Raw genomic sequence first — 13,764 nt, forward strand, 5'->3', positions numbered from 1 at the left:
CCAGGGGCTTGAATTCATGTAAGGACAAAAAGCGTCGACGCGTTTCGGTGTATCCGACCGTAGATATGGTCACACCTTCGTCAGGACAGTTTCATTTGGGGTCATCTGGTTCAGTTAACTGATATCCTTGCGTTTTCAGATGAAAAGATTTTGTAAATATTTCTTCATTCACTTATTTTCTCGAATTTTAGGCTCCCTGGTAGTGGGAAATTTCCTCAGTTTGTTGCGTGCGGGAACCCTTAGAATATTAGTGGTGTCCCCTTCCCCGTGGTTCACTTTGTATTTCAGACTCGTCTTTTACCTCGTGATAACGATTTGTAGATATTCACGTATGTCTCTTAGTTCTTCATGCAGCGCTCGCCACGGGTACATCCGTTCTTGTATTTTCCGACCAAACGGAAAATACAAGAACGGATGTACCCGTGGCGAGTGCTGCATGAAGAACTAAGAGACATACGTGAATATCTACAAATCGTTATCACGAGGTAAAAGACGAGTCTGAAATACAAAGCGAACCACGGGGAAGGGGACACCACTAATATTCTAAGGGTTCCCGCACGCAACAAACTGAGGAAATTTCCCACTACCAGGGATCCTAAAATTCGAGAAAATAAGCGAATTAAGAAATATTTACAAAATCTTTTCATCTGAAAACGCAAGGATATCAGTTAACTGAACCAGATGACCCCAAATGAAACTGTCCTGACGAAGGTGTGACCATATCTACGGTCGGATACACCGAAACGCGTCGACGCTTTTTGTCCTTACATGAATTCAAGCCCCTGGGATTCTGGATATTTTGCATACTGTAATACCAGAAATCTCAGTACATTACTTTATAGGTGGTTGGATTGAATTATCTGTCGAAAAATTAGGTATTTTTCCTGCATGTGGGGTCTTTCTCCTTTCCTTTGCTTATCTTTTTCTTTGAGGACGAAAGTGTGCTGCTAATTTAGAAAATGTGTATTTGTTTATATTTTCTGTGCTGTATAGTTTAACATGACAATGTCCTCCTGTTTTTAATTTTATTGTATACTGTGTTGTGCTGGTGTAAAAAATTGTTTTATATTTTATGTTTTCAGTATAAATGTTTTCATACTGAAATTTTAATAAATTTGTCTTTTTAATAAAAAACTGTGAACGTTACAAACTAGTCTGTGATCAGTGATCCCAATATTATTTGGAATATATACTGCTAGTGAGGGTTATACAATTGTCTGATATTAACTTGTCCAGGGATCGCCCTTTGACTTTACATTGTCCCTAGTACCCTGTTCCCTGGAACTTGTGGGGTCTTCTCTCAATTTATTGACTCAGTCAGGAAGGCCACATCTGGGGCGGAGGTGTCGAGCAGATCCCTGAGCTCGACGGTGTGCGGAGCGGGTGTTGAAGAGTATGAAGTGGTGGTGGTTGGGTCCAGTCCTAGGAGGTTTGGTGGTTCTGTCGCAGGTGAAGCTGCAGGTGTGGCAGGTGAAAGGTCCGTGGGTCTGTTTCGGGGCGGCTTGGAAGCAGGTGTGGTTTCGGCCTGTGTTGAGTGCATAGAGGGTGCTGGTGTCGTAGCGGAGTCTGGTGTTGTGGCGTTCGCGGGGTCCAGGGGTTCTGGCACTGGGCGCGGTCCAGGCGCGGACGGGCGCAGAACGGCTTGCCTTTGGCGCGCCGGCGGCACGCCAGCGGCGCGCCTGCTGCTCGGCCTCCATAGGGGGGAGATGAAGGGAGGAGCAGCTGGGAGGCGGGAGCAGGGTTGCCAGTGGGAAGCAGGAGGGTGGGACTGCAGGGACGCAGCGGCGGGAGGAGCAGGAACAGCGGGGAAAAAAGGTGGGCGGCAGAGAACAGGCACGAAGCAGCTAGCGGCTGTGGGGTGGCGTGGGGAGCGACCTGCCTGCAAGCAGGGTCGCTCTTTCACCACTGCACGGCCTCCTTAAGAGGGGGAGAGGGAGAGAGGAGCAGCTGGGAGGTGGGAGCGGGGTGGCCAATGGGAAGCAGGGGGGCGGGGCCGCAGGGACGTAGTGGCCGGAGGAGCAGGAACGGCGGATCAAAAGGCGGGCAGCAGAGAACAGGCATGAAGCAGCTGGCGGCTGTGTGGTGGCATGGGGAGCAACCTGTCTGTGAGAAAAAGCTCAGTAACATACAGGAGGTGACCAGGACCAACCGCCCACCTTCAACCGAGAGCCGGCCTTGATCTCTGGTTTGTCCTGCTGGAAAGCTCCTCATTCCAGACGTTCACAAGTTTGACTGGGGGCTTGTCGCAAGGCAAGCCGGCTAACCCTCACTGAATCCGAACTGGCTGAGAGCTTTGAGGGACCCGGGAAGAGAAGCTCCAGAAAAGTTTCTAAGTCTGAAGGTAAAAACTTTGACTGAAACCTACCATCGCAGTCAGCCTGAGACTTTGACATTGTCCCAGTCTAATATGACCAGATGTCCCAATAGGTGCTATAGGTTTCTATGTGCTATATAGTACTAAACCTTTAAAGAATCATATCTCCGGTAACCTACATTGGATCTTTTTCATTTTGGTGTCATTTTATAGATAAAAATATTTTCTATTTTTATAAATTGGTGTTAGATTATTATGGTGTGTTGTGTCTTAATTATTTTACTGTATTAGTGTTTTAGAATGCTTTACATACCTGTCTTTGAAGTTAAGCCTACCTGCTTTCAGCCAAGCTGCCAAGGGTTGAGCATGGGATAATTTTCTAAGATCTATTCTGAGCCCTATATTATGTTATTGGTCTTATTGCCAGTGGTAGATGCATATTTACCACTACTAATATCCCACTTGCCAACAGCGTGGCAATGAATCTTTCACAATCCCTATTTTTGCAGTACTGTAACATTCATAGCTGCAACCACACTCTAAAAATTGTTCCAACACCACTGATGTGGCATCAAATGACTCTGCAGCTATATGGAGGAAGTGTTGCTTGTGACCTAGAAGACATCATGGCAAATGAATCCATCACATAAATGAGTTCCTTTAAAGCACTAGGACTGGTGATTGCAACACACTGATAGTCTTCATCAGCAAACATGTATGAGTCGCCAGCTGATTACTACAGCTGCTGCAGGAAGGCATGCATTGGAAAAGGACCGTGCAGCTTTCAGAGGGTTGTTGGCAATTCTCTTTCTGCAGCAGCTCAGCTTAACCTCTTAAAAGGTTCAATCCAGATCTACAAAGAAGCAGTAGGATGACTCCAATAAATTTGGGGTTTTTAGTTTTGCATAAAACGCAATTCTCTACCTTTTAAAAGAAAATGAAATTAAAAGTACACAGTCCATACAGTGTAAATTATTGTATAAATTGAAATCAGAGAAACACATCTGTTTTCCATAACCATGTTTGAATTTCATGGGTTTTCATTGCAGCTAAATAAGAAAGTGAAGCGCAGTAAAGCTGTATCTCCATTTCCACCACCGGGGAAAGCTGCTGATGTCAAGGAAGGGACAGTGTGCGAGGCAGTAGGATGGGGTCGGAAAAAAAATATGGACAAAAATCCTTCAAAAGCGTTAATGGCAGTCAATGTCACCGTCATAAGTAGAACCACCTGCAAAGACCACTACAATGCAAAGCCAATCATAACAATAAACATGCTGTGCGCGGGTGACAAGCAAGGTGGGAAAGACACATGCAGGGTAAGTAATATTTATACAATGTCATTTCGCATAAAACAGTCAAATAAAATACTTCAAATGTAAATGCATTCTACAGTTAAATCTTTTCAATATTGTAATTTGGATATGGAAAACAGCAATTGTCATGCTGTACAAAAGCAGCAGAGTGTGGCAAATGGGGTATAACATCCGAAAAAGAAGCCAAGAAAAAAAATGTGTGTGAAAGGTTTAATAAACAAAGTGATAGCAGGAAGGGGGGATGGGGTAAATTGAAGGCCCTAAGGTGGGATAGGTTTGTGGCATTTTATTTGGTTTAAAAAAGGTGTAAAACATCAATCTTTTGCAGCGCTGATACGTTTGCCACAATTAAACGGGAATTAAAATATTAACACTATCCATGACTGAAAATCTCGTGAATATAAATAAACTTGGGGTGTGAAGAAAAATTTAAATTTTAGAAAAATTCGACCTGATCTCTGAGTTTGAATTGCTGTGCGGATGTATGTTGAGATATGTTAGGAAGCTGTGGTCCAAAATGATGCTCAGCTGCAAAACAAGGGGGCAGATTTATGTTGGGAATGCGCCACGTTTGCATCACGCAACTGCGGCGTAAACGTGGCGCATCCCTACAACCCATTTACAACGTGACGCATCCAGGCAGATGCGTCACGTTGTAAAGCCCTGCGCCACTTGTGGGCGTTCCGGCGCAGGGTGGGCGTTCCGGGGCAGGTGCGCCTCGCAAAAGTGGCTGAGTGAAATCTATAAGATTTCACTCAGTCACTTTCAGGCCAACGCTGCGTCAAAACCCTGCGCCTGCTTGAAGCAGGCGTAGGTCTTGACGCAGCATTGTAAAGATGGGCCACCCCCGAGCCTTGCTGGAAAGATGGGCCACCCCCGAGCCTTGCTGGAAGTGCGTCGCGCTTGCGACGCAACTCCAGCAATGCGCCACCTTTTTGCCCCATGGTGCGCCGCATTGTAAATGCGGCGCACCATGGGTGTCGGAGCAGCGGCGCAAAATAACTGGCGCATCCCTGGGGATGCGCCAGTTATCATAAATGTGACCCAGAGTATTTTTCCTCTTGGGGCGACAAACCAGTGGCTTCAGTTAGGGCTAAGCGGAGTGTGGAACTCAGTAAGCCATAAATCCTTCTGAACCAGGGCCCGACTGGGAACCAAAACCGGCCCAGGCAAAGTTCTCGTCAATCCCCCTAAACCCCCCCCCTCTTCCCCGGGGGGTTGTGGGTGCCACCGAGCTCTTTGTCAGGGGCGGTTTTCAGCCGATTTTGTTACAGGGCCGATTTTGCAGCTATGATACAAAAACGGCCCTGTAACAAAAACGACCCCCAGGGGCCCAAAACCGGCCCCCAACCATGCGGCGCACCGGGGGATTGCCCGGTGCCTGCTACGGCCAGCCCAGCCCTGTTCTGAAACACCCAACCCACGGTTTTCCGGCTCTATTTAGTGTTGGGGAACTACAGGGTTTCTGTTTCGCGGCTGCCACCGAGTGGGGGAGACTGAAAAATAAATTAAAATATACTTACCTTGCTGCCAGCCGCCAGACCGCAGCCTCGCCTCACGTCATCCTCTGAAGCGGAAGTACAGGCTCCCTCCCCTAAGCCAATCAAAATGCTGAAATGCTGCAATGTAGAATTGTGATTGTGATATGTCTAAGCACCGCGGATGGGCGCTCAGACAGGTAATGGGAGCCTGTACATGTTCCTCACCAGGCTGCATAATGCAGCCTGATGAGGCCAAAACAGTCCACACATCAGCCAAGACAGTCCCAGCCATCAGGCAATGTAAGGGTTTCTTCACACGTGGCAGGCATGTTAGTTGTGCACTTTCAATGTGCTGGAACATTTTAGCCTGGAGACACCGGAATCAGGTGATGGGAAGCTCACCATTAGCTGTGTGCCATAATAATATATTCCAAGTGGCCACCTATTTGGTCTCTGTAATGTGTCGGGGGCTGTACTAAGTATGGTAAGGACACCATGCTTACTCATGAAAATCTACCCTTTCCTTGGCAGTCTTTCTCGGAGGTAGATCCACCAGAAAAGTTGACTAATCAGATTATACCTACTGAGCAGCTGTTCATCACCATCCATGGCAGTTACCTCCTAACCTTAGCTTGATGATGGAGCTGGAGGAATCTGCGCTACAGATTCCATATATAGGTAACTCCATATTTGGGCAGTTGGACCACTAGTGGAGCAGAAGGAAAATCTGCTGCTTTTAGACTGGTGTGCCATTACAGTCCACCTGTGAATCATTCTGCAAATCTTCTCTGACATGCAAACTAACTTTGGCATTCATGCCAACATTTTAGAACAGGAATGTGGGACATTTTTTCAAAATATAATCAGGAAGGTGTATTTTCCCCATAAACTTCTATTGAAACAGAGACCATTTTAGGTGGGAGACAGCTGAAATAAAGCCATTTTGGCTTAAAAAAACGTGAGTCTCCCATCTAAATCGGGTCTGTTGTGCAGTTTTGTATTTTCATATATGCATCATAAATCGGGAAAAAGATGGTTGCCTAAAACAATAGCTGATTAAGTTGCATTTTGAAACAACATTTGAAGATAAGTAAAATGTATTAAAAGTATCATATATTGAAACTACTTAAGACAAATGGTAGCAGAACGATTGTGATATAGCATTACTACGCTCTGTATCGTTCCCACAAACAATATGTGCTCACTCTTAGGGCCAGTCGTCCACGAGATCCTAAATTTAACAAAAATAGAAACCGGGTGAAAAGCACACGCATATATATGAGTCAAAAATGTGAATTTCTCATGCAGGAAGAGGATCCCTCCTTGGAGGAGTTACATCAATAGTGCAACCAAGGAAGTCAACATCACTAAGCATTTAGCTTTTTTCTGAAAATTGATATTTTATTTTATTTCATGCACTTTAAAAGCAAGGACAAGGATACAGCCAACGGATTTAGGGGCAGATTTACAAGCCCCCTGCGCCACTTTTACGCCGCCGTTGCGTCACTTTTGTGATGCAGCGGTGGTGCAAAAGATGCGGCATGGTGTAGGGTATTTACAACCTGGCGCATCTCCCAGATGCGTCACGTTGTAAAGCCCTGTGCTAGAAGGAGGCGTTCCGGCGCAGGAATGCCTCCCAAAAGTGGCTGAGTGAAATCTACAAGATTTCACTCAGTCACTTTTGGGCCCATGCTGCGACAAAATCCTGTGCCTGCTTGAAGCAGGCATAAGGATTGACGCAGCATTGTGGAGATAGGGCCCCCCAAAGCATTGCTGGAGCTGCGTCGTGCTAGCGATGCAACTCCAGCAATGTGCCGCTTTCACGGCACAGATGCATCTGTGCCATTTTTGCCCCATGGTGCGCCGCATTGTAAATGTGGCGCATCCAGGGTGGCGGAGCTGCAGCGCACAATAGCTGGTGCATCCCTGCTTATATGCAGGGATGCGCCAGTTATTGTAAATCTGCCCCTTAGTCTCTAAACACCTGGGTACCCATTTATGAAAAGTGACGCATCGCTGCGTGAAAACAGCGATGCGTCACTTTTCATTGCGCCCTCTTTGCGAAATGCTGGATGCGTCATATTTACAGTTGATGTTTCACGTCACAAGGAGTTACAGATACATCAGTATTTCTGGCGTATCTGTAGGCGCAAAAATGACGCATTACTGGAGTGTGTCACAAAAGTGATGTAATTTCATCAATGGGTCATTTCACACGGGCAAGTTCCATTTCATATGTGCCTGTGTCAGTCTTACGCCTGCTGTGAGGCAAGCGTAAGATATTGACGCATTTGCCTCCTAGAAATGATGCAGTGAAATCTCATAGATTTCATCATAATCATCATTTACTTTATTTCGACCATAGGATCATAAAAGTACACACAGCATGGCAGTTAAAAGTGATCGATATGAAGTAAAGGTAAAAAAAATTAGATAATATACAAAGATAAAATAAGAATAAGAAAAATGAGTGGGCCGTCATATAGTCCGGATAGAATGATCATATGTTGCTTCAATAGGATTTAATCTAAAGACCATATCGATTTTGTCCATCACTTTACAGCATCCATCAGGGCAAACATTTAGACCTTTTCAACCACAGCGCATACCAATATCTAGACAAACCAAAAACCACAACTCTGCTTGTATCCGTGCTCAGAGATCTAAGCACCTCCAAGTAATGTCCGGTCCCAACAATTTTGCAGAGTGGAAAGATCCACTTGTCCCTCAGAGATTTATACATCAGATAAAAGAATAGGAGGTGGATGATGGACTCAGCACTTGCATTACAGGCGGGGCATTGATCATCGTTCTCTATATTCTTCCTCCATTTTTTACAAAAAGTTTTAAGGGGTAGTGTTTTATTACAGAACTGGAAAAACAGCTGCCGGGCCAAGGGAGGGGCAATTTCATCCAATGTGTCCTCAAAACGAGGAACGCATTTAAAATTGAGGAAATTAGTGGTGAAAATGCCCTCGGCGTCAAGAGCAGTTTGCAGAAGTGTTATTTTCCAAAACCTTTCCTTTAGCTGGGGTCTCAATATGGAGTTCATACTGCCTGGGTCAGACCAAAACCCCAACATAGCCTGCCTAGACAAACCTTTAGGGCTCTAAACCAACAGATTGATAAAATAGAGGGCATTTTCATGAGCTTTAAAAGTGGTTCCCAGTAGCGGCAGAGCTCTTCCATGGTCCACAATCTATACCAAAACATCAGGAGCTTATAGCTGATCTTGTGGGCCAGCTGTCTGTGTGATAAATCAAGGCAAAGGGGTATCAGTGGTGTGCTTGCAGGAAGATCTGTCAGGGATCTGAGAAAGGAATTTTCTACTAGTGAAAGGGGATTACTTGAGCCTGTGCCCCATAGTTCTGCCCCATAAAGTGCGCCCCCTAAGATTTTTGTGTTGTAAATTTTGAGGGCTGGCGCTAGCTGCCTTGAAAATGTATTTCTATGTATTTTGGCCAAGTTTGCAGCCGGTGTATGAGTTGCATCTTCACCTTTTCAATATGTTGATCCCACCTAACTGTTGGAGTTAGGCAAATGCCCAGATAGTCAAAGGTGTCGACGCGTTCTAACTTGCTACTGCCGGGAAGGACTTGTCTTTTGTTTCATTTGGCCTTGCACTTCCTAAAAATCATATATTTGGTTTTACTTTCACTCAGCACCAGGCCTTACTCGTCACAAAACATAATGAAATCATTTAAGAGCTGCTGAAGTACCTGTGGAGTCTTTGCGATTAAAATGGTGTCGTTGGCAAAGAGGAGAGCAGGAACTCTCCTACTGCCTACTTTCGGCGCATCACACCCATCCCTATCTAAACACTTGATGACATCATTGATAAAAATAATAAAAAGTGTGGGGGCAAGGACACCACCTTGTCTCACACCACACTTGACTGGGAAAGTGTCAGTGAGTTGATTGTTCCCACCCCATCTCACCTGTGCTGTGTTGAGTGTGAGGAGTCTGAATAAAATATCTAAAGATTCTGTGGCACACCTTGCTTCTTAAGAACCCTCCACAATTTTGCTCTGGGGACTTAGTCAAAAGTAGACCGTAAGTCTACAAAAGCCATATAGAGTTCCCCTTCTTTGATATATACTTCCTTTCCAATATAGACATTACAGACGAAAAGTTTGGTCTAAGGTGCTTGTTTTGGCTCGGAAGCCTGCCTGGAGGTTACTCAAAACTTCAGACTCTATGATCCATTTCTGCAGCCGAGCTAGGATCTGCTTGCAGAAGATCTTTTGTAGGGAATCAGTAAGACTTATTGGCCTGTAGCTAGATGGCTTCGCTCTGTTCCCTTTTTTGGAGATCGGAACGATCTCAGCATTTTTCCACAACGGAGGAATGGGGCTGCCTCTGAGGATTGAATTAGATAATACATTGATGTATGGACCCCAGGGAGCCACATCTTCTTTGTAGAGGTCATTGGGAATTCGGTCAGGGCCAGGCGCGCGAGCCAAGGTGCAGGAGGCAATTGCTGCTTTGGTCTCTTCTAGCATAATATGGAGGTCGATTGCCCCCACAGCATTGCTGGTCAGGCCTTCGTCTTGTCCCACAGGTACCACATAACTGGGTTCATATAAGGTACCAAAATGGGTTTCCAAGGCCTCAGGGTGTACTATAAACTCCAATTGTCGCTTGTTACCATTTAACCAATATGCTGCTAGACTCCAGAAGTTTTTCGAATCTCTGTCTAGCAATGCTCTCCTCGGAGATGACCATAGGGAACTCTCCCACTCCCTTTTGGCAGATTCGACTATTTGTTTATACTTGCCTCTGCAAGACACTATTTCATGGTGAGATTTTTGTTTGACTGCCTTTAGTAGTTCCTGCTTGGAGGGCCTACATGACTTGGTATACCATGTACCCTGTTGCTCTTGTGTCAGTTGTAGGCTGTGTCTTTCCGCCTTATGCCAGTTTCCATGGCAGCCCAGTAGATCCCTAATTTCTTTGCATAGCAGTTCATGACTAAATCCTATCACCTCATCAGCCTGCTCCACAGTTGAGCTTGCAGCTTTCTCAAGAAATGTGGAAACCTTCCTCTTTACTGCGCCTAGGGTCTCTGGGTGAGCCTCAACCCACTTCCACTTAATTCTCCTCTGATTGTTTGCTGCTGATAGTATACCAAAATCTGGCGAACCCAGGTTGACAGTCCCCACAAACGCTTGATTTGTTAGGGTGAGAGCAAGAGTGTTCTGGACCTTTTGACCACTGCCATATCCAAGACAAGGTGCCAGTAGTTTAAGGATATTAGGCAATAGTCAATTCTGCTTTTCTGAGCTGTCTTATTGAAAGTGGGGTCCCCTATAGTGTCTGATGGGGTCCTTCCATTGGTTGCCCTAAGATCATGTTGCATTGTGAGAGCCAACAACTGCGCTCCTCTCGCACTCAACCTTACCAGGAGCAAGTCTAATTGAGGGACCTGACATTCACTGTCCCATTCATCAGTCAGGTTAGGGGGAATTGGAGCCAGCAGTTCAAATGTACAATTAAAGTCCCCACACACCAATAACTGGGAATTGTTCGAGTGTTGCATTAATGCAGTATCAAGGATAAACAGAGTACCCGTTTCTGCCATACCCTTCTGTACCCTATTGTAAACATTAAAAATTCTTATTCTAGTGCCACTTTGAAGCTGACTTCCAGAGCTAGTATGTCTTCCGACTCCACCTGCAATGGTCTAGCTATGCACCCTAGTTCAACATTCACCTAGACAGCTAAACCTCCTGAGGGTCTACCTCTCTCTTTTCTATTTGCATCTTTGGCGTGAGTTGAGAAGCCAGTTCTTTTACGGGCACGTAAGGCTCCATGTTTCTTGGAATAAGATGACATTAAAGGAGTCTATGAATGTACCCCAATCTTGTTCTGCCCCACCACGTTCCAAACCAGTACCCTAAGGGGAGATGGTTGCGGCAGGACCCCTTTGGTACCCTCAGGTATTGTTGGTTGTCCTCTGCGCAAACCTGCCTCCGTCCCGGGTTCACCAATGACTACACAGTCAGTGTGCATAACTACAGATGGTTCCAAAACCCAGGATGGTCCGGGCTGGCCCAAGGTAACGGGGGGACAAGTCCTCCAGTGGGCCGAGAAAGTGTCAACACCCGATCATAACCCGCTGGAGCCACAAGTTCCCGATGCCCAGCAGCAAGGACAACAGAAACCCCACGCCGGCAGCCACAACACAGGAAAAAGGGCAGCGGGAGCAACAATCACAAAGCAAGTATGTTGAGCAGATAAATCTCACCAGATGGACAGTTCCTCGCCTTTTTAGTTGTTCCCAGAAGGTTGGCTTCATCTAGTGCGGAACCAAGGGGGGGTAGCCCTGCCCTGCCTTGTCCTGGTATGGACGGGCCCAGATGGGTCCGCACTTGGCCTGGACTTGTCCCGGACTTGGCCCGGGCACGCCCTGGCACGTGATGCATCTGGTGCTACCAGATAATGTGAGCGACCAAGCGCCGCAGAAACACAGGCAGCCTAGGCTTTGTGGTCCTCCCGGACCGAATGAGGCGAAGAACAGCAGGCGGCAGTGAACACGTGACCCACTTCTATGAAGATTACTTGTGCCAGAACACCCACACTGCATACATTATACCTGGCGCAGGTATAATGTGGGGTAGGGGTTTACAAAGTGACGCATCTACCTAGATGTGTCACTTTGTATATATGACGCAACATGGCGCATTTTCTCACCCTGCTGGTGCGTCACAAAAAGTGGCACACCGGCAGCGCAAAAGTGATGCAAGGGCTCATAAATAAGCTCCCAGGGACCTCTTCAGGGCTGAAAGTTCAGAAACATGCGCGGGTGCCCAAAACGATGATTCCAAAGGTGACTAGGTACCTCGCCATGTTCTCACACCTAGGTATGAAACCAAAGAGTAAGTTTATTTTTACAAGTAGACCAAGCTTCAGACTTCAATCAAGTCTCGATTTCCAAATCAAGTCACAAGCCCTTGGCCTCCTGAGCCAACAGGCTTCATGGACCTTTTTCCGGTCTCACCACGTGAGCCTACCCTCCTTCTCTGCCCTGTGCCAAGTCCCTAGTTGCTGAATCCCTGCCTGCACCCCATCTCGGTTCCTTCACCTGCCCTCTTCTCATCTCATCACCTGCCTTGCTTGTTTCCGCCGAAAGATTCAGGACTCCAGGTCCGACTTTGGTGTAATCGAAATGTTTTGACAGGATAATCCTTGGTCCAAACCCTATTTACTTCGGTACAGTATAGAGCGGCGCTGTTGCTGATCCAGTCCCTTGTCATCCTTCTGTCCCAATGTCATCAAAACCCCATTCAAGAAAAGGTAAATTCATCGAAGTCTTCTTTTAGTAGTGACACACTTAATCAAATGTGAGCTACCCAGGGAAGAGTTTCCCAGGCAGATCTTAATCAAACATATTTGTATTGAATTAATTACTTAAATTGTATTTCTAAAGCGCTCCTGCTACTCCAAAGGGTGTTGAGGCGCCGGAAAATCTAAAACACTCAGGGGCAGATTTACAAGCCCCTTGAGACATTTTTGCGCCGCAATTGTGTCACTTTGTGTGACTCAATGGCGGCATGAACAATGCGCCACGTTGTGGCCCATTTACAAAGTGATGCACCTAGGGAGATGCTTCCCCTTGTAAAACCCTCCTCCACATTATACCTGCATCATATATAAGGGGTGGGTGTTCCCATGCAGGAAAGCCCTAAAAAAGTGACACAGTGAAATCTACAAGATTTCACTGAGCCAGTTTTAAGATGCCACTGCGTTAAAACCCTGCGCCTGCTTAGAGCAGGCATAAGGAGTGATGCAGAGTATTGGGAAAAGGCCTCCCCGTGCATTGCTGGAGCTGTGTCGTGCTTGCGACACGACTCCAGCAATGCATGACTTTTGCACCAACAGATGCGTCTGAATGTCTGATGAATCTGTCAATCCTTGCGCCATGGTGCACTGTATTCTAAATGGGCACATCCATGGTGGCGCAAGGGTTTCGCAAGGAGGCACAGATAAACTGACGCATCTGTATAGATGTTTCAGTTTCTTGTAAATCTGCCCCCTAATGCAAATTGTGGAACTAATGTAAAGATCGATTAATGTAAAGACTCTTCCTTGTGTTATTTGCAAGAACAGTGATTGAACCCATGCACTTAAGGTGATATAGACACTTAATTGACTTGTGAAATTTCCTCTCAAGGATGAAGGAGGATGAGGAGAAAGTCAGGACAAAGAGTGATTGGGGTGACTCGGCAAAGACTTCTGCAGCTCTTGAAAATTAGCTTTGTGGGTTACTTTGCAGTGCTGTATCTTATATTGAATGTACCTTTCAAACTACAGTTATCTGAATTTTCAAGAAACAATGGCAACATATAGTGAAAAATTACAAAAAATTGTCACCCCAGCCCTCATATTTGATGGCCCGGGACTTATTTTTCAACATCAGACTTTGATCCAGGACAACAGAGAGCTATATAGTTAAGGGAGAAATAATGAGGGAGAGAAATGGAGAACTACATTTTTACAAGAAATTGGTGTAAGGCAGCACTGGAAATAATTTTGCTGCGCTCTCCTATACCAATTGGAAAGGACAGGTAGGCACCGCATTTACAAGAGATGGCGCATTTCTGTCTTTTCAGCCCTCGCCGTAGTGCATTTTGCAGCAGTGCGCTAACGCAGGCAC

General features: G+C 46.0%; 1 protein-coding gene across 1 annotated transcript in view; it reads left to right on the forward strand.

Moving 5' to 3' along the window:
* Positions 1 to 13,764, forward strand: part of LOC144818041 (granzyme A-like) — a 67,677-nt gene that overhangs the window by 35,329 nt on the left and 18,584 nt on the right. The window contains exon 4 of the mRNA XM_078675077.1: positions 3,364 to 3,630. Coding sequence (XP_078531203.1) covers positions 3,364 to 3,630 — 267 coding nt within the window. The remainder of the gene's footprint in view (positions 1 to 3,363; positions 3,631 to 13,764) is intronic.

The sequence above is a fragment of the Lissotriton helveticus genome, chromosome 2_1 (genome assembly GCF_964261635.1).
Source record: "Lissotriton helveticus chromosome 2_1, aLisHel1.1, whole genome shotgun sequence".
In the NCBI taxonomy this organism is placed as follows: Eukaryota; Metazoa; Chordata; class Amphibia; order Caudata; family Salamandridae; genus Lissotriton; species Lissotriton helveticus.